The sequence below is a fragment of the Cyprinodon variegatus genome, unplaced genomic scaffold (assembly GCF_000732505.1).
Source record: "Cyprinodon variegatus isolate N-32 unplaced genomic scaffold, C_variegatus-1.0 Scaffold549, whole genome shotgun sequence".
NCBI lineage: Eukaryota > Metazoa > Chordata > Actinopteri > Cyprinodontiformes > Cyprinodontidae > Cyprinodon > Cyprinodon variegatus.
In genome coordinates, this window is record NW_015151002.1 from 530,204 (window position 1) to 552,484 (window position 22,281).

The 22,281-nt window shown below is 37.3% G+C and overlaps 1 protein-coding gene across 2 annotated transcripts in view; it reads left to right on the forward strand.

The window, feature by feature from the left end:
• arhgap6 (Rho GTPase activating protein 6) overlaps positions 1 to 22,281 on the forward strand; it is a 99,392-nt gene that overhangs the window by 48,409 nt on the left and 28,702 nt on the right. Inside the window, exon 1 of one of the 2 annotated variants that reach the window (XM_015391577.1) lies at positions 2,383 to 2,699. The exons of the other annotated variant lie outside the window; for it this stretch is intronic. Coding sequence (XP_015247063.1) covers positions 2,655 to 2,699 — 45 coding nt within the window. The 5' untranslated portion in view covers positions 2,383 to 2,654. Of the gene's footprint in view, positions 1 to 2,382; positions 2,700 to 22,281 lie in introns of those variants that run through there. 2 annotated transcript variants of the gene reach the window in all.

Sequence of the window (22,281 nt, forward strand, 5' to 3'; positions counted from 1 at the left end):
TCTAATAGCTCCAAATGCAAATTCTACATTGAGGATCCTCTTGGTGTTGCAGAAGATACAGTAAAGACTCACATTTGTATCTATTTTGCAATCCCTATGAAGATCACACGTTTCTAACACACTTTACAGAGTAATTAACCTGTAATTTTCTCAACACAAATAGCACAAAGCAGAAAAACAACTGTTTGGTTTTGGACCAGGCATTGTTTTGATTGGTGAGTAATTTGTTTAGTCAGTGTGGTAATGCTTAAGCCAAATTGCCTGCAGCTGTTGATCAAATATCTAAAAGCAGACCAAAGCAGCGAAGCATTGCACCTAAATCTCGGCGAGTCTGATCTAAAGTGTTTGCAGCTTTTCGGTGTCCATATCAGGACAGAAATGTTACCTTTTTTTATGTATGCTCTTGCAAAGCTATTAATGCTTCTACTCATTTAGTCACATTACAGCAATAAACAATGCATTTTATTGGTGTTTTATATGATCAACACTTTGTAGTAATTTATTTTTTGGAGGAAAAAAAACAAAAATTGAAATCAATACTTCACTCCGATCCCAAATGTGGTTTGTTCTGTGAAGACATTTCAAAGGGGGTTTGTTAAGAAAAACTGTTTATAAGTTACACTAATATTTTAGCACAATATGCAGCGTTATGTGTTTTTAATCACATTAAAAAAGGCACTAAAATACAGCGAGGGTTGTGGTTGTCAATATAAAAACACGAGGAAAGAGTCAAGTGGTATCAAAACTTTAGAAGCCCTCTCAAATAATTCACAAATTGAGTAAAAAAACAGGTAAATGTTATTTGTTATGGTCATAAAAAGATTTGTGGTAATTGCTCACATTCTTAACCACTTTCTGCTCCGGTTTGATTCAATCTTATGTTCTAAACTTGCAACACTCTAAACCTCATTTAGACAAGATCTGATAAACCCATCCTGTAAAAAAACAAACAAACAGGTTCTCTTTCTTCTGTAATCTTATAACACCACACGTGTTTTCATGATGCCAGTGTGAGATACCCACAGACTCCCTTACAATACATCACAGCAGCTACTTTACAGCCCAGTCAGTTCTCTGGAGTCTATCTGTTATCTCCCTCTTTCAGAATAAGCGTCCCTTTTAACTTCTCTGCATTCTTCAAATGGTTTTGTCTCCAATCTGATAAAGAGGAAAAGATTCAAGCTTTTCTTGCTTACTGACTCATTCACACATTTAGTAGATTGAATTATAAGAAAAAGCACGGTGTCCAACTCTGAAAAGGGAAGGAAAAAAAAAATAAAAATAACAAAAGAAAGCAGATGGTTTCCATTAACTCAAGCGTTTATGTGTGCGTGTAGCGCTGGCTCGTTTCTCAGCAGCCATATCCCTGATGAAATCAGATTTTGCCTAACTTCTGCTTTTATAATGAGGCTGAATGTAAGTGGAGTATTTTGACATAGTTGCCTAATACTGGTTCGACGTGAAGTATTACAAAACCCATGGATATGTTTGCCCTTCTGTTTAGGATCTCAAAGTGGCGGATTGGTCCCTTTTAAAAGTGTATTTAAAAAAGCTAATAAACTACAATGGCTGCTGGTAATTACATCTGAAGAATCTGCATCCAGTTTGGCTCTGTGGAGTGCTTGGTAAGCTTATTTATTTCCCCAAATCCTTCTACCCAAAGAACCTTGTTACACCTTACAAAAAGAAGGTTGAATAATATATTTTCCACTTGATCCAACTAAAGTAAATTTAATTTATCCAGAGTAAATCTTTAAAATTTTTTGGGGAAATTCTAATACTGCTGCTTTTCCATGTGGAGTGAAGTCTGCTTCCTAAGCAGCCTTCCTGCATGGGGGTTTCTATGCACTACAATCTTATCAAGAGCAGTGCTCCATTTGTGGGTCAGTGACATGAAAACATTTGAGCAGCCCTGCTGTTGATAATCAGAGAGCTGCTTCTCACTCAAGTGCCCCTCCCACCCCTCTCCTCTTGTATTTTTGTTTGTTGGAGGGGGGCTTACAGTATGAGAAAATGAAATGGGGGAAAAAATTATGCCAGCCTTCAAAATAAAAGCAAAGAAAGACCCAACTTTTAAATTTAATCTTAAACCTGACTTCATACATATGGAAAATTGGTTGTAAACTAATTAAAATAAACATACTAAATGCTTTATATAAATAACTGCAGCTTTAAAAGTAGCGTGTATGGCTAAAGCAAGCATGCAAAATGTTATTTTCACGAGTAAAAATTGACATCTTATTGTATTCTTGGGTTAAAAAAAAAGAGAAGTACGTTTTATTTTGAAAATCTCTGCAGGATACTACCTGGTCAGCAGTGCACACTTGGCTCTATTGTCCCTTGCCTCTTCTCTCCACTCCAGCATCTGCTTTCAGAATCTGCGGGGCGCGCAGTATGGATCCTTTACGCATGACGCACCGCAGTGTCCTTTTCTGGGCAGTCGGTTTTTTAACACGCGTACCCTGGTGTATTTTATAAAGAAACTCAATTCCAAACTGCCTTGAAAAAAGAAGAGAGAAAAGTAAAGTGAATCACGGATACTTTTTTTTCCACATTAACGCACCTACACTTTTATGGACTGTGGATGTAATTTATTCTCCTCCTACATTCCTCCTTCATTCTGACTGCCTGTTTTATGTGGAGATTTATTGTCGATGATGGGTGACTCCGTGTTTCTGGACAGGCAGACCTCATATCTTGTAAGTAGTCGACCAAATAGATTGCACTGTCTCAAAATCTGAGCGCATTCATCCTCTCGTCTTGACAGTTTGCGTGCGCGGAACTGCCTGTTGCTTTGCAGACTCCAAAGCGTTGTTTGTGCAGGAAAATAAAGTAGTACAAAGTTTGCATTTTATTTAAAGCTATTAATTTGATTATTATGAATTTTTGTTGGAATTAAACTGGATTTCATCTTAGATGTGGCTCTAAGACAGAAATGTGAAAGAAAGCAGAGCCAAAAGGGCCCCAGCTTGCTCAAACTTCCTGTCATGGAACGTCCTAAGTGACATGTAGTGCAAAGAGCAAGTATGCATCCAGATGACACGCAAGACCACACATGTTTCCTGGCTTGAAGAGAATACTTTTTTTTTTTTTTTTGCATATTGGAAAAGATGCAGCAAGTTCATAGTAAGGCTGCGCAAGAGAAACAGGTGTAGTGTTACAGGCTACACCCTCAAAGCTTTGGTTGTAGAAGGATGAAGGCAAAACATACAGATATGGGTCAAGGCTATGTGGACCCAAGAGTGTTATGGTGAGAACTCTGCTTCCAAATGAAACACTCAGCAGTTTTCTCTGTGCAGATTTGTCTATTTGGCATATTTCTGTCAATACCTGGAAAAACCAAGGTTATGAGAAACAACAGATTGCCCTCAGAGCTGGCTTCATTTAAATGGATGTGTGGTTTGAAGAAGACGTTGTTGTTGATATGTTAATTACCCAACTCTGCACAATTTGTGCTTAGGGTGCAGCTGTTGAATAAGTCATGAATCTGTTGCTCGCAGTTTTATGCTGAATATTCCATGTCTAATCAACAGGAAGCAACTTTTCTGAGTGCTGCTATTATTATACAAGCTGAAACCACTAAGTCTCCCACTGGGGATTCTGAGTTGAAAAGAATGCTGTATTTACGGCTAATAATAATAAAAAAAAAAGTACTTTCATACATCAAGAGAAAAGAACCCATTTGGAGTGTGGCCCTGAGGTGGCCAGTCAAGGTAAAGTTGGAAATCCGATTGCAGTTTCCAACTCTGTGCTAAAATCGTGGCTTATTTTGGCATTTTAGAAAGTAATCTTTTAGTTTGTTTAAAAACAGCATGAGAAGTAATTTAACCAAGCATCCCCACTGATTTATGTGTATACAAAGACCGAGACATGGACTCCTACTTGTGTTTAATCATCCTCCCCTTTCTGATCCCCATCATCCCACCTCCCTTACTTCCCAGGGGTGAGGTTCTCAGCTGCTTGTTTCAGTGCTCTTTCTGCTCCTCATGAGCAATCTTTCTGTGGCTGGAAGTTCCCTATAAAACATCAAGCCATGATTGGAAAACAATACAAATTTTCTTTTCCTTTACAGGCACAATGCCGTGTTTTAAATGAGGGCTTTGCAGCTGAGCTGTGTGGTGTGGAAGCTTTGCCACACTGCCCACAGTAATGTGTCTAAAATCCAATACAGGCCTTTAACTCAATGTAATTGTCAGCTGTGGTGCATGTCATCATCCTAGAGAGATTACGTTTGATGTATCTGGATGTTCCTTTGTTGGGCTGAGATTCTTTCCTCCTCTTGTCAGCCTAATAAAACATTGAGGAAACTCTTGCCGAAATCTTCCTGATTAGTCCTACCGGGAAAGACTTTCTAATCCAATAAGATGACTAGTAGCAGCAGATAAAGGGAGATTTATTGACCCTAAATTAATTATTCCCCTGTGTTATCATACCCTCTTAGTATAAAAGTTACCCAGAATCAAATATAGATTTGTTAGATAAACAAGCACCTGCTCTACTCTGCCTGGCCTGCAAAAAGGGAGGGAAAAAAAGTATTCTGAGTTTGAGTTAAAGCTCAGAAACTACTGTAACTTGTGCATTTTATATTATTTAGAAGGGTAAATATAAAGCTTTTGCAAAATACTCATAAGTATAAGGACTTTTTTTAGCATCTAACTTGGTTCACCATTCCATCATATGCCAGCGATGCTCTGTTGGGTTTATATCTGGACACTGCGGAGTAGGGCCGAACAATTTCGCCAGAGATTTAAATTGCAATCATTTTCAACCAATATTGCGATAGCGATTTTAATGGGATTTGTTTCCTTTGCATTATGCACATGTGTGTAAATGATTTACTACAGGTTTTCAGTTTTTTTCATGACCTTTACTCTAAATTCGGCATGAAAATATTCTTAGTTCTACCTTCATGCATAGACCTCCATGTTAGCTACAACTCTCTCTTGCCTACTGTTTGATGGCAAACCTGCTTTAAGTGTATTACCGCCTCCTAAAGGGCTGGAGGGAGGATTTAGTGTCTTATTAAATGCAATGTGACTAAATAAATTTTATCTTCAATTTGTAGATTGCGCTTTTTAAAATTGCAATTATGTTGCTGTGTGAGGGATTTGCACAAACCAGCCAGAAAACCACTGAAATTTTTCAAAAAAGTCTCAATTTATTCCAAAAAAAAAAGTGTTAAAAAAAAATGATAAACTGGGCCCAAAAAACAGAGGTTAACAAAACAGAATTCAATTCAGGCTTTAACACAAAGAACTCAAACACAAACTGACCTAACAAACAAGACATGACGGAAACTTAAATAGTGGCTGATCAGACCATTGTTGACACACAACGGGGATAACTGACTATCAAACTAACAAAAAAATCTACTTAATTAAACAGATAAATATTGGCCAGACACAAAGTACTTTTCAAATTTAACTAATTAACAAAAACACCCAAACTAAGAATATTTAAACAAATGATAAACAAATTCCCCTCTCCATTACAAATGGTTCGACTCGCTGATTAGCCTGCAACAACTAATTGAGGAAAGCTGGAGCTCATTGCAGCCCTCCACCAGCAGATCCCAAGAAAACTGGCAACTCAAAGAAAAAATAAATTAATCAATTGCATCTTGAGAAAAAAACAACCTGACAAATAAAGTTAACTAAATGTGTGCACTGCAAAAAGCTAACTTAAAGTCAGGCTAATTAAAATAGATGAAATTTGCAACTCATTTTGAAAATGAAAAATTAAAAAATTTAGAATATACTGTGGTGTATAAAGGCCAATTAATGCTTCTGAGGCATAGCCTCTGCAGCTGTCAAATTTGTCTAAAAATGATCCTGACTACGCGTTGTACGGTCGCAAACCCGTATGCCTTTCCGGCTGTCTGTGTGGTCGTCCTTCTCATTTCAGTGCCCGGGCGCGCCATTTTTAACAACCGAGGAACAATTAAAACTACGACGAAAGGTTAATCGGTCTTTTTGCCAACTCCATTAACAGAACCTATTCCTCTTCGATGTCTAGCAACTCTAGATCATCTCCGTGACCGTGATATCTTGCAGAGGCGCAATCGTTGTTTTGGAAGATAAACACTCCTGCCGGCACGGCTAAAGTTCTCGCTAGTTCTCAAATACTGTAGGCTCCCCCTAGCGCTTTGGCGGGCAGCTGCTGTGTGTCCCTAGAAATTCCAGACCGACGGTGCAGAAGCATAACAGCAAAACTGGTTCGCAACCAGACCCAAATGGCATTTGATGTGTGCGGTTGCAAAAGTATAATCTTCCTGTTATCCTGCATTAAGTACTGTAACCACAATGTGCAAAATGTGACACGATCAACAACCTTCTGCACACAGACTGCGGTACTTAAATATATTCAGAGTCATTTTAAGGTCCTCAAAGTTTGTTAGAAAAAGATCTGGTGAACCACCATTAGCCTGATCCTATTTATTCACAGCAGGATGGTTTCATCCTTTCATGCCATTTAATGCTAAATTATAAACCATAACATAAGAATAACCTAGCTGGATGTAATTGGCTGGACATAGTAGATTGTAGATGCCCATAGGTTTCAATGTATTTATTAGATAGTAAAATTATTGGTCCATATTAACCTTTAAATCTTTAACCTTAAGAGCTGTTTAACAAGGATTGGGCTCCCAAAAGTGTCAATTATGTTGCTAGATTCAAAGGCTCATATCCAGTAGCCAGTAAGGTTTATCTTAATGCAGTGGAGCGACACCCAAATCCTTTAAGCTGCTCTTTTTCCAAATTGCAACAGAATTATAAAAGAAGTGGTCAATCTGGATCAGCTGAGCAGGTTGACTGCATGTGCCTCTAGATTATTATTACTCTTTATCATTATCAGCTAACAAGCTCCCTCATAGGCATTAAGTTAAGGTATATTACTTGATATTCAAACCACATTTAGTGTTAGTTCAGGTGTATATATTTTATTCAACCTGCTCGAGACATAAAATTTGATTTTCCAATAACGCCAACAACTGTGGGCTCTAAACTCGAATTATGTGATTTTGATCCATGTGCACCATTTTGCTGTCTGGCTGTCACAAGAGAAATTTATGAACAAGACAGCCTTGTGGAAACCAAAGTCTGGAGAGCAGCCAGCCCGCGCTGCTAGTTTGCAAATAGTCAAATCGAAGCTGCCTTTGTCTTGAACCTTAGCTCTTTATTTGGAAGTGTTGGCTGTTTGTTACAAGTGGTTCATTCTATAAAAAGACTCATTTGGATAAAGGGTTTTCAAAAGAGACTGCTTTTTTTGTAGAGTGCATCAACAACTTCAAGGTCTTAAGTAGGCTGCAACTAACGGTTCATTTGCAATTTGATTAATTTGTCTCTTATTTTGATTAATTGATTAATAATTGGATAGCCAAAGATTTTTTTTAAAGAATTATTTTAATGAAAATTAAACCAAGTGAATCTCAAACTTTTCCACTTGAGGATTTGTTGTCATCCCAATAAATGGCCGTTATTAGTGGTTATTAGTCCCATAGAATGTCTTCAGATTGTGCCTTCTACCTACCAGTAAACTCAGTGGGTTGTTATCACCGAATTAATCCTAATCCTAACCCAAAGGTAATTCCTGTTTTACCCACAGAATGAATTCATCTATTTATGTATGATCTGAACATAATTTTGGTAATTCTTCATCTATTGTGTTAAAAAAAAGACAAAAAAGTTTATCGGCATGTCGCTCATATCAAACAACCCCTCCCAAACAAAGTTCTTTTTAAACACCAGATTAAATTCCTGTGCCTGCAACATGTGGAATTCACTTGAAGTAAAGGTTTAAAATTGCAGCTTTTTCTTTGTTTGTTTTTTAACAAGGCAGGCTGTAAATAAATTAGATAAAAAAAAATATAACGTAGGTAAATAGAAAATGAAACTTAATGTTTTTTTTTATATATGGCCGAAGCGGCTATTATCAGCGATAGTTGCATAATATCAGCCATAAGAAACCTACTAGAAGGTGAAGGAGGTGCAGCCTGGAGCCATTCTATGGGAATCATAACCGCTAATAACGGCTATTTAATGATTGGTCACATCCAAAGCCGGTTTCTGGATAGAGTATATTGACAGATGAATTTATTTATTTATTTAAATGTTTATAGATTTTTCAACAATCTTCAAGATTCAAGATTACCGAACTGGAAGACATTAGATATCCAGTTTACAGTTTGCCACAAGCAAAATAGAAATCAATAATGTTAAATATGATGAGACAAAACTAAACTTTTGACTTTAGATGTAGTAAACAGAAAAAATCTAGAATATATCATAACCATAGTGAAATGTGGTGGCAGTTGGATGCTGTGCAAAACTGTTGTGACTGTCTGTGAATTCACCCCATTAAGCAAGACTATCACCTTAAACAGCCAAAGCTTTCATGAAATAGTCTAGGTCAGTATTCCTGAATGGTCCATGCTACCTAATTTCAATCAACTTCATTGTTTGAATTACTTATTTATTTAAATCACTTTTGAGGCTTCTTTGAAACCTGCAGAATAAGAAGTCCGGAATCTCAAGATTTATATCCACTGGTCGAGTTCACTGCATATTCACAGAATGATTTACTGTATTTTCCGGACTATAAGTCGCTACTTTTTCCCCACGCTTTGAACCATGCGCCTTATACAGTAAGAAGGTGCGGCTTTTCTGTGGATTTTTCCTAACGCCAGAGATGGACTTCAAATTTGAAAATGGAAGAATAAGGGGCTAATTTTCATGTAGCACAAGAACAGGATAGCAGCAGGCACAATAGAGAACAAATGTCCCGAATTCACACATTTTGACATTTATTTGCCGCATTAAACCTGTTGAATGAAGAGACTGAGCTCAACTGCCGCAGAGCTGAAATAAAGAGCCAACAAAGCATGATTCCTACCATCAGCTCATTTTTGCATGTGCAACCAGATATACATCTGGAATAATGTAATTATGGTGCTAAAAGTATTCATTTCTATTTCTATTTCTGAGATAATTGTGATGCTTTTTACATTTTCACTGTTAAACTGCTTGTCTGACATCATTGGACATACTGTACCCAGCATAGTCCTGAAAAAGATGATAAAACAATGTTTATCTGCATTTTATTTATTTATTTATTTATTTATTTAGGTTACGCACCATATACTATAATGTTAACACGAAAGGAAAACATAAAACTCAAAAAGGCTAGATTTATGCTCAAATCCAAACTCGAAAAAGTTTGCTCCCGGAAGTGGCATAGGATCCCATTTCTAGGAACATATCGGGCTCAGAGAAGTAATTTTAAAAAAAGGATTTTAAAGCCTTTATCTCCTCAGGAAACATTATTAAATTTGAACACATTATAGTTTAATACCCCTACTATTTTTAGGGAGGGAAAAATGTAATTTAGGTCTTTTTTACAAAATGTATGTAAAGTAGCACATGCAGAAATGACCTACTGATACAGATCATGCTTATGGGACGGATCGGTTACTGATAAGCTCTGTCTTTCATTAGAAGCTTGTCCTACTGCAAGTCAACAAGCTAATGGGAGCTAGCATTCCTCTTCCTACCTACTCCACCACCGAATTGTATTGCCCGCCCTGCAGCATTGGTTGGAAACAGTTCAGTAGATATTAGTGGCTTATACTGTAGCCTATGTTTCACATATATGCATGTGTCCAAAAAATAATAATAAAAACAAAAAATAAATAAATAATGGGCATGGCTTATAGTTAGGTTCGCTTAATAGTCCAGAATATACAGTATATTTCTAAACATTTTTAAAAAGCATCTAATCGAAGTCCAACTCCCTATTACAGGCTACAGTTGGTTGGTTTCTCACAGAAAATCTTGATATCCATTGTTTTGATTTCTTGATTGATTGATTAACTTCATTGGTCTCACAGTGGAGAACTTTACTCGTTACATCAGCTCAAATAGTCAAAGGAGAAGAATGCGCCAAAGAAAGAAAAAAGGTGCATGGGATATATACAGTATATACAGTGTGTCCACATATGACAGCTTTTTTTAAATATAGTAGGATCATGATACAGGGTTATTGCACAGGGTGTTTACAAGGGTATTTATATAGATTTTTATTTATATATAAAGTTATTGCACTGGGTGTCAAATATAGGGAAACAGGTTATTGCATAGGGTATCAAATAGTAATTTGCACATTATACATTACATAAGTTATTGCCATTGTTGTGTTGTGTAGTGTAATGTAGTGTTTTGTGCTAATTATGTGAGATGATGATAAATTCAAGTGATTTGAATATTTGGATGGGTTAGGGTAGCTGAAAGTGACACATCTCTTCAATCTAGGGGTACATGTTCAGTGCTTCTTTAAATTTCTCCATTGTCTCAAGCTTGCAGTGTCATTGTTTTCCAGGACTTCATCAGCTCCTTTACTTGCTCAGTAATGCCAACAGCAAACATTTCTCAGTGCAGCGTTCTCTGCCTACCTGCTGATGTGTGACCTTGTTCTAACAGCAGTTACAAGTGTTTGCTTTACTCCCCTGCCACTCCCAGTACAAACAACTCTGGCCCGAGAAATTCAACAGTGCATTGCTTCATAAGCTGTACTGATAGCAAATTTAACTGGATAAGTGAATCCAGATTGATTCATGGTATAAAAAGACAGAAAGAGGAAGAAAAGACTTGGGTCTGGGGTGAACTGACTGCACATGTGGCTCTCCAGTCATCAGTAGACCGAGTTTATTTACATTGATATCATGTTTTCCAAAGCACACACTGACCCAGGAGGAGATCTTAGCAGGAGTGGACATTATGTCCACAAGAGAGCAGTTAGTTGGAATGTGCATGTAAAAAAAATAAAGTTTTGCTTGTAATACAATCACCTCTCTGTTCTAATTTAGGGAATATATAAACCCTTGTTTTTCTCTGGGTACACCATTTTTTTTTTATATGTGCAATAAGGTCACACAAACAGTGAATTATTTTATCAAGGGGGAAAAGCTATCCAAATATGCTGGAAATAAACAGAAAGCTGTTGGTATTAGCACCAGTGACAGCAAACAGCCTCTTCTGCTGGTGATAACTGCTAATCAGTCTTTTATTGACACTGAATGCTTTTTAAATTTGAACAGCTTGATTTTTTTTCTGTAACCAAATAATTATTTTAAACTCCTTTTTGTTTAGATTTACTTTTTGTTTAATGACCAAATACATTTAATACCCAAAAAAGAGAAGAAATCTTTTTAGTGCCAATATTTTTTCCCAACAGCATTTATTTCCTAATCCTGATATTTACTTACATGGCATTAGACTGGATTTGGTATTTGATTTCTGATATTGTAAAGAGGAGCGCTGCCACCGCAAGGCTTGAAACAAATACAGCTCTACACATTCCGCAGCTGTCACTTTTGGCCTGTCATGACAACGCTGTCCTTCTCTCGTTTTTCAGCGTGTCAAGCTAAAGGCGCTTGTTTTATTATCAACAGCACAGGAGAAGTCCGCCCCTCCTCAGGACTTGTCTTTTTATGGATACAGACTGAGAAGGCTGAGTGTTGGGGGGGGTAGCAGAGCTGTGGGGAGAAAGTTCTGCCTGAGATCCCATCCAGTGTGTACAGAGGCAGATGTGCTTCAAACAGCAGAGGTCCCGTCCCTAAGCTGTAAGAAATGATGCCCTCCTGGAAGGATGGTTTAGACCTGAAATGCCTAACATGTTTTTATCATTAGTTTAACCCTGAAGTTGTTTGTTTAATCAGGGTTGGACCCTTTTACCAGCTGTTTCTGCAGGAACTGTTAAGCAAACGTTTTACATGCAAATTTACATCAGAATTTCAGACTTCTAAATGATCTATTATTATTGCTGCAAAGTTGTGAAATGACTTGAAATAAAGGCGGAGCTGATTATTCTGGGTTTTATGAGCTCTAGAGCATGCTTGGATGCCTAATAATGAGAACAGATTGTGCTGTCCCATGTAGAAATGCCTCAAGACAGCTGTTGCTCCACAAATGATAGAAGCGATACAGCGATGCCAAACGGCGATAGCTGTTAAATCTGATCAGAACACAGTTGTTTCTCCTGCATGAATTGCAGAACAGCAGAGAAGAACTGGTCTGGTGCTCATAAAATAAACTTTTACGCTCAACTGGGTAAAATATTTCCTATCTGGAAAAAAGTCAACAAGCCATAAAGGTCAGGCAGGGGGTCTCTGTGGAATCACCACATCAAGCATCAAGTCATCTGGTGCAGCTTCAGTGTGTCTCTGGAGGTCAGGGAGCATTAGACAAACTGGGTTTCTGATTGTTTTTACTTGAATGAGGCAGATGTGTTATTCTCTTGAAGAACTTTCTTAGAGAATCTCTAGGGACTTAGATCCTTCTGCGTGTTAAAGGGAACTTTCTTCATTTCTTTTGTCACCAACTGTCCGTTGAATGTTTAAAAAAGGGGGATTTAAACCAAATTTAACATTTCCATCATGCTGTGGTTCAGTTAAGTGGCTGTTTTATTCATTCTATACTGCTTTATATGTATGAAATGAAAGAAAACCATGGTTGGTTCTCTACAAAGAATGAAACAAATCTCAGTAAGGAATCGGCCAATTAGTAAACTGACCCAGTTATTTGGGTATCGTCTAAAAGAAATACAGTGTATTTTCCTCAGGATGGTAGCTTTAGCAGCCAAAGGGGCACACAAGCCTGAACAAGTTTTTTATTTAAAAGTGACCTTTGGTCATTTAGCATCAAGCAATAGATTTTGTATGGCTTAATGGCTTTTCTATTTTGTCATAGCCATTTAAGTTTCTTAGGTTGCTATTTACTTTGCCTCTTGGAGGCTATGATAAAGCTGTTTAATATAGGATGTATATCCAAGCCTGGACCTCATAGTACTTTAGGAAAATCTTATTAATAAATTTGGAATGCGACCCTCAGGGTGAAGCGTATAAGCCTACTTACTTTGTTTAGATGATAATGATTGAGGTCTAGTTGTCACGGGTTACTTCAGAATATGTCTCACCCTAAAGCGCAACCAAGTCATCAGAAATGCAGAGAATGTATTCTTAGACATATTGGAGTCGGCTGGCCAGATAGCATCAATCAGATTCGCTGACAGACAGGAAGTTGGAAGTCAAATTTCCAGCCGGGTGACATGTCATAGACCCTCGCTGGAGTAAACATCCAGACAGAGAGCAATGCAGATGATGCTGAAAATAACAAATATTTAGTAGGAATAGGGTGAACATGCATGATGCGTGTTTGTGTCCCAGGATTTCCGGATTTCTTTTCCTAGGGCTGGATTAGCTTCCTTCAAGACAGCCATTGGAATGTGAGGATCAGCAAGTCTCTTGTGGTAGTGCACGTTCAAACTCACAAACTTGCTTCGTCATTGTACCGTGGCTGTTTACCAACCAGATTTTCAGTCTTTTAATACAACCAGGCTACTCAAAGGCTATTTCCTGTTACTTTTCTTACATAAATAATATGCGGAATTTGATGAAAGAAAACTTACGATATGAGAACAATGTGATTATTTTTTACAATTTATGGGACTGGATGATTAATTGCAAAGCTAAATGCAGACCCATGCTTTAGTTGTGCAGATTTTTTTTTGTTTGTTTGAAATATTTGCTGAATTTGGGTACGCCAACTAATTTCTTAAACTTTAACTTTAAAAAGCAAGAATAACAATTTCCGAGAGCAGAACATTTATCGACCAGTATGGAGTTCATTCAAGGCACTTATCTCTTGTACCCGTTCTTCTGGTGTTATAAAGACATATTTTTTAACCTCAGTTATTATTATTTTTTTTTTTAGAGTAGTTCATTCTTTTTGTTAATTCAAGCAACTTTGCTTTCATTCACATTACTTGCTAGCATTCACTTTTTACAATGGACTATTTTAAATTCTTTAGATGCCACAGCTTTCCAAATTTACTACAATTATTAAACTCTCTCTATACTCAGCTTGTGAAACCAAACCCTACTGTGCAGACAGAAGTTTCTGACTAGAAGTGGCTGTAGTGAGGCAAGTTGTTTATCACATTCATTGAACAGCCCATCAGCTCTTACTAGCCCCTACTTTACATGCTCTCTACAAGCTATTTTTAACTCATCACAGTTTTCTTCTCTGACATGTTTATGTCCATGAACACACATATGATCAGCTTGGCAGCTGTGTTACAAAGACCAGCAACAGCGGAGCACTGTGCTCATCCTCTTTCCGTCAGGAAATCAATAGTAGATCATCTGCCCTGGCACTGACCTGTGTTACACCCGTATGCATATAAACACATGCACAGTCACAGGTACTCTGCAGAGAGAACAAAGATCCGTTGGGCCGTATCGGGTGTGGTGTGTGCCTTCAGGAAGTCACACTTGGTGAAAACTTCCTGAACTGTAACAAGGCTGCTGCTTTTAAACTGTTCTATTTCTCTTGATAGGTTTCTTTTATACACAGGCAGAAAGATTTCATTCACTTTATCTGTTACAGATAGTTTGGCACCAGTCTGCCACGTTTAGGCGCTCTGCTGGAACAGATATGTTGATACCTTAAAAGTTGGAGTTTGTGTTATTTAACTACGGCCTTTTTGTATTCATCAGTATAAATTAGAAAGAACACAACTACTTGACCACATTTATGAGTGCAGTCTGTGTTTTTTGGTATGGGTCATAAGGGCAGATGTCCAGGGTGGCATTAGAGATGTGGAGCACAAATAGAAGACTAAAAAAACATTGCATCATCCAGCCAAGTCCAAGCCCCCTGACTGATGCTATAAATTGGCAAACTGGGTCATATGCCTGAGTGGGAGAGAACTACATTCTGCCCTACACAGAATCTCAGATGACTTCATACATTTTTACTGGACTGGGGCCAGTAAACCAAGTGGTCACTAGAACTGATAGGACTTGACTCAACCGAGTTCCCATTTATGCCAGAGTTATTGCTGAAAAAGGAGGCGACATAAAAGTATCTACAAAATTCACAAATTTTTCACTGCATGAATATATTATTTCAAGAGAAATGGATTTATTCAGAGGCTCGGTATGCATTTTCGAACGGAAAATCAATATTTGTGGAGCATGCTATATAACGTGCATGAATATATCAGCAGCTGAAAAGAGGTAGCTGATGTAGGATGGACAAATATTTCTAGAGAGGTACCACAAAGGTACCTTGGACTGCTGAACACAGCATCTGAGCACTGTTGTGAAGAAAGTGTCAAATGAGCATGAGGAACCTCAAGTCACCCACTAATTGTCTGTATGGCCTGCTCCAAAAAAGTAGGTGCTATAATCTGCTGAAGGCTTAACAGGAAGCAATCAGGTGCGGTACCTTCTGTCAAGTAATAACACAGTTAAGCAGATTATGATTTTTCAACTTTATTATTTGTTTTAAATGGTATGGTTGTTTTTTTCCCTTATTAACATTAGGTATATTTGCTCATTCTTCAGTAGTGGTAGATGGAAAAAATAGAAATGAGGGAAATTCACAATACTTATATGTGTAAAACGAAAACCAGCATAACAATATTGAATTAAAAAGCTTAGTTTCTACCCATTTATATATATAAAAAAGTCGGGCCCATTGCAACTACTCAGGGCTGGTATGTGACGTTTTCTAAAATTATATTCACTAAGCTGGTGAGATTAGTCACAATAAAAGCCAGAGATCATGCTGTTCAGCTAAGGCATTTTATTTTCACCCTTTCAACTTTGAATAGGCACTAGAAAACTACTTGTACACATCTATAACTGCAGTTAGTGGAGATATTTATTCTGACTGTAGTGCCTTACAGCAATGAAAAAATGTCCCCATTGTACCAGTTGGACAAAGGCTACTGTCAAAGTTTTGCTAAAAAGAGATCCATAAAAGCAAATGGTGCTTGTTCTGCTTCTAGTTTAAAGTAAAACTGAATACCTTATGACTAGGATTATAACAATGTATTGGTTGCTTTGATCATTTATCTAGAAAGGTTATAGCTGCAATTTTGCCACTGTTTTTGATGCTCATTTTATCTTTTAAATTAAGCAACCTTAACTGCCAGCTTCCTCTTGATTAGTCACATTTCTCAGAAAGTTGAGTTCATTTTCCCTTGCCTCACGAAGCCCGATTACTGCTAGAACCGTAGACTCGAGAAATCATTTTAGTAAAATCTGTCCTTAGGTAGAGGTCAAAAACATCTAATCTTTCTTAGTAAACTCAGTCTGGCAAATAATACTAGCCTCCTTCTATAAATCTGTGGTTCCATAAAACCGATGCCTCTTATACTCAGATGGAGGAAAAATGGAAATGTTTTGAAGCATCTCAGGTGGGGTTTGTGCGAGAATCTTTTGAATTGGGCCAAGTTTGAGTCTCATTCTATGTCCCACGTCATGTAGTATACAGGGGGTAACAAGGGATAATTAGCCACTCACAACCACCTCCCGATCAGGAATCGTAAGGTAAGAAGAAAATCAAACCTATTTGAAATTCAGTCGGCCCTTGTAAGGTGTTCTTAGACAAATCCTGCTGTTGAAGCAGAGTTACGAGGTTCTACGAGCCAATTTACCAGAACCTCACACACTACGCATGTGCAAACAAGGGCGTCCTTGTCCTTCTTCTTCCAGATTGATGAGTCCGACCAGTGCCATCTCTCAGCACTGAGTCTGACGTGTGGTGTATGGACAAGCAGTGTGAGCAGGTAGATCGCATCAGACTGTCAAGCCATACAGTGTAAGACCATATATCCTGAGCTTTGAACGATTTAATCATACAGTTTCAGCTGTTTTTGAGTACAAGGATTCAAAATATCGTGTAAGCCCAACCTTAACCTATCAACAATTGTTTCATGTTGGATAAACCACTAATGACATAGTTCTAGAGGTATTACTTGATTGTTGAAATATGGTTCTGTTCGCCAATGAGACAAAAGTAACTAATTTTAAAAGGTGTTTGTCTCATTAATAAAGCTAGCATATTGGGAAAACAAATGGAAAATCAGCAGTTAAACATTTCTTGGTAGTTTGATGGTGGAGACGGGTTTGTCATTTAAAGACAAGCTGAGGGAACCATGAAATCTGCTAGTAGAAATCCCTTTTCGAAAATGTCTAGCCAATATCATAGCACAAAGAACTAAGTATGAGTTATGCAGCTGGGCAATGATAGACAATACATCAGCATGTGCATCTCTGAATGCCTAAAGTGAGCCACCCTTGACCAAATGTAATATACGGCAAATTCGTATGCATAACCTGAATTTGGTTGCTCTTTCTTTAAATCTTATGTGGGAGAAATAAAAGTACACGGCATAGAAGAGAGGTACATGGTTCTGGCAAAGCGTGATAAAACACTTATTGAGGGTTAAAACAAATGCTTGCAGTTGCTGCCCCTAAGGTTGGCGGAACCATTTAGTTGGTTTAAGATTTTTTTTTGCACAAATGGTCAGGTTGAGATCATCTTTTGAAAACTGTATTCTGTATTTTTTATTCTGGTTGTCTTTGTTTTATTTTTAAGTCATTTAATAATGAAAAAGCAGATCTGTAGTCTTTTGAAGAGCTGTCTGGAGTCTTTTTACATGTAGCAACAGCAAGTAAATGCTACCATACGTCTCATAAAGTGGCCATGTGTCTGCTTTCTGCTCTGTCATTTTAATCGCCAGTATGATCTGGACTCTGAGGAACAGACCTAACATGTTATAATCCCTGCTTTTAAAGTACCTCAAAGACTTAACCCAGAACCCACATGGAACGTAAAGAGTCTTAAGGAGCCTTCATTCTGATCCTATTGCATTAAACTGATCAGAGAGGCAAAAAAAAAAAAATGTGTTGCAACTGTTAAAGCTTCTGTTCTTGCTAGTGGTGCGAAAAATAAATAATTCCCTAAGAGGATCAACATATAATCTTATATCCATGAAAAACTAACACCCGTGTGAATGCATTCTCGCTATGTGAAAATCGAAGTTTGTTTGACCGCAGCTGCTGAAAGGATGAGGTCATACGGCTCAGTTTGCTGCATTTACCAAGCATTCGTTTGAAGCCGTTTAGAGAGATGTTGGCCTTAATATGAATGACAGTTGTAACCCTTCCTCAAGTCTTCTCAAGAGGTTATTGACTTGTTAACTAAAAATCCCTTCATTGACTGTATGGTATGCCCTAGTGTTGATTGCGAAATCTCAGGCAAAAGCCTATCTTGGCCAAAATAGAGTTTAGAAGATGGCACGTTGTACAAAAGATATATTGTTATTACTTCTAGCTTAAGACAAGAAGCTAATTTCTACAAATTGCTTAAGTAGTTTTGTGCTGAAGGGCAGGTCTGAATGCTGTTGGGAAAAAAACAACTTCGGGTGTGTTAATACCACATGGTCTGTTTCTGTCGTCACTCTGGACGTCTTGAAATCATGCAGCAAATTATGTCCATGTAATTTTTTTTTAGCATGACACAAAAATATGCCGACAGCTGAATGTCAGAAAATTCTCAGCCTTGAAGGTGTTTACATTGTGTGCATTGCTGAGCCTGAGGATGAAACCTGAGGAACCATGACTGGAACAAGAAGCATTTCAATTTGCTGGATATTTCCATTCACATTCAAGTCAACAAAAGATAAAATTGAACGGTTTACATTCCAGTCCATAATCCATGGGCTGACACATTACGGCCTACAGGGGCAACAATGCCAGGGTTAATCACGGAGTCAAATTTTTAAAAACATTCCAGCAATAATGGGTAATGCTACTTTACTGGGAGTGGGAGTGCTCTCCATTCTGCTTGGGTATAGAAATCCCATGTGTGTGTTTGTGTGTGGAAGATCCTGTTCTCACGGTGCTAGCATGGCAGAATACTATGGCTGCAAAAACTTGATGGGAACCCTATACCCATGGGCCCACTTATGCAACTATTTTGACTGATTGACAGGTTAATTTCACCCAAATGCTGAGGGGTGCTTTTTATTCAGTTTTCATTAGATTTTTCACTCTGTGGAGGCATAGTTGGAGGCCTTTTCTACAATTAAAAAACCTTTTAAACTTTACATGACTTACATTCTGTCTTACATCTAAAGTTTTTCTGTTTTCAATAGATTGGGACAACTTTAAAGAAAGATGGTTTAGAAAAGCAAAAAAAAAAAAGATTATCTCCTTATATATGCACTTTAGATGCCCACTGATTGCTTATGTTGGCCAGTACTGTTACAGTAATTGGTTCTGAAATAGTTGGCAGTGGTGAGGTTACCACAGAGTTTTGACCTTGTTTCATTTCACAGTACCCCAGAGCAAACATTGTGTTCGCAAATGCCCTTATAGAGACTCATACAAGACGAGGACAAGTCGCTGATTGATCCAAAAATAAGATTTCAAAAAAGTCACATGCTACAACACAAATGGCAGCAACATAGATGTTTGAACCATCTGAAAACATCCATGGGTATTTTGTTCTGACAGGTTCTGAATTTAAATGTCAATTCATGTGCCAATTCCATTTTTTATAGATGCATGTAGTATCCAGTGTCACACTGTTTGCAATCGAGTTTTGCACTGATTGAGAAGGAAAAAGTACAAGAAATCAATTTATTCTCAGAGTTTCTAGTTGAGCTTATTTGTAGTTGTGCACCTGCCTCTCTTCATAACCTTACATAGCCCTGCAAGATAGATATAATTTTTATTTTGCTTAAATGTACTTAAATCACATTGTCTCGTTTTGCCGATGGTACTGTTCCAAGATAACGATATACCTTGCAGGACAGGCAGTTGTAATCACACCAGGGTTCTATCATCTTTTTCAGGGTGGGTTTTTACCAGCAGGATCCACTCCAGAAACCAAACTCTGGCAAAGTATAAAGCATTCCAGAGGGGTTCAGCAGTTGTGGTGGTCTATGGATTGTTCTAAAACTGCTCAGACTGGAAGCAAAATGGATCTCCAGCAAAATATGCAGAAGAGGAGGGTTGACTTTAACCCTTCAGGCTCCTTCACTAAACATAAATCATTGCGTAAAATTTTCTGTAAAAGAGACCAAGATGATATATTCGCTTTGCCAAAATAAGGCTTTCAGTGAGTGAAATTGGAGAACTTTTCAGACTGTATTTCAAATACAAAATATATTTTTCATTGCAGCATGATAACTGGAAAAAAATTATACTTTATAAAAAATAATATATACTATTTGACAGTACAGTGAGCTCTATAAAACAGATTTACGCTAGTTTAAATAGTTTAGGTAGAAAAATAAACTGGTAATTTTTCTTTTTTTAGCTTATGCTCTTAGGCAGTAACATTGAAACTACAAATTACGACAAGGACACACACACACACACACACACAGATATATATATATATAAACTATAAAATAGTTATGAATGAATAAAGAATGGCAAAATTAGTGTAATCTTTGACAATAAAAAAGAAAAATGTTTCTTAACTTCAGCGTCTTTTTATGTCTATGCCTTATGCAGAACAAAAGTGACGAAGATAATAGAAATTCAGAAAAATGTTGGGGACAATGCAAGAAAAAACACTGTGAGGTACTGTAAATGTAGATTAGCAATAGTTGTTAAGATAAACAACCTTGTTTTATTTCTATTTTACAGCCCTACAATAAAGTTACAACCTGCATTCGAGAGGCTAAAAGAAACGAGAAACATTAATTTAACATTAATGTTACATTTATCCTACTGCTTTGTCTGTCTTATTACCAATAAAGGATTTTAATGTGTCTAACATAGTTTAATCTGATATGACAGTTTAGTGAAAGAATGCTCTGATGAATTTTTTTGTTATCCGGTCTTTCATGCACAGATACCAGCATTACAAACAACCAAAATGCTTCAACCTCTTCCTCCACGTTCTGTCATAGTCTTAGTACCTTAATTTCCTTTGCTGGTTATGTAACAATTATGCAAGGGTTTAATTCTTGAAGGTTGGCCCTCATTATTACTGCAGACCCTTCGTATTATTCTGTCTGAAGAGATGTTTAAAGTCTGCCTGACGCTTTAGATGTCCTTGCCAGTTATTCAGTTGTGGGGGGTGTGGTGGGGGGTGACACACTCTCCAAGTTGCTCATTCTTGTCACCCTGCCAGCAAGTACTCATTAAATGCAAAGGGAGCTCTAACAACATGTGTGGAGGGTTTATACCTTTGTTTTAAGTACTTTACAGCTAGTGTTGAAATCATGTAAATCTACACTAATGCCCTGACTTATGTCATCCAGAAGAAATTTGAATTGAATACCATAATGAAGGTGATAGGTGGGTCTGGAGGAGAAACCAGTGAAAATGACAGTGTAAATTTCCTTATTTATGTTTTCATAATGTGTAAATTCAGTCGAAAAGCATATTTTGCACAAATTTCATAGTGAATAATTCAGAGAGAAATAAAACATGATAAGTTTGACAGTTTATTTGGGAAAAAAAAGGTTATAGCAGTAGGATCTATAGAGCAGTTATTCAAATAATGTGAGTAATTGAGTAGAATGACGCACTGCAAATGAAAAAGGACTTGGTTTTAAGCTGCATAATTTAATACCTCTAATCAATTTAATGCATTTTAAAATATTTCAACACATACTTTCCATTGTTTATTTGGCAGGGTAAATGTTTTTTGCAAACAGCAATAACTCTTTTCTACAAGAAAAAATGCATTCCAGGAATTAGTAACACTTAATCCAAAGACATGCCTTTCATACATCCAAAAACCAAATTTCTTTTTTAACTTGGCTCTCAGTAAGTCGCTGAGATACAGATATGCTGAAATTAAGACATATTGTTATTGATAAGCTTAAATAGCTTTTTTTTCCCCATCTGTTTACAGTTAGGGGTGTAATGATTGGTCCAGCTTTTAAAATGAGATGACAGACAACATTTAGTCCACATTAAGCACAATAGAATGGAACTTATCTAAATTTTTTTAAGAAAACCAAGACTTCTTGTTTTAGGAAATCTTTCATCTGTCTAAGTTAAACTTTTTGTGCCTAAAATGCTCAAACTCTGCCAAAAATAAAGGAAAATGTTACCAATTATTTAAACCAGGGGTCACTGACGTGGTGCCCGAGGGCACCAAGGGGCCCTCAGGGTCCTCCTGGGGTGCGCACAGCATCTTCTGAAAACGGCACAACTCACCAAATGTTTCTTTTATTCTGTTGTCCTTCTTTTTTTAATCATGTATAGTGCATTTAATCATTTTAATCATACAGAGTATTTAAGCATTTATAGAGATTTCAAAATGACAATATCATAAAGAAAATAAGGAGCTAAAAGGAAAAATTAAAATATGTTTATTATGTATGAAGATAAGGTCCTTCCTTCCTTCCTTCCTTCCTTCCTTCCTTCCTTCCTTCCTTCCTTCCTTCCTTCCTTCCTTCCTT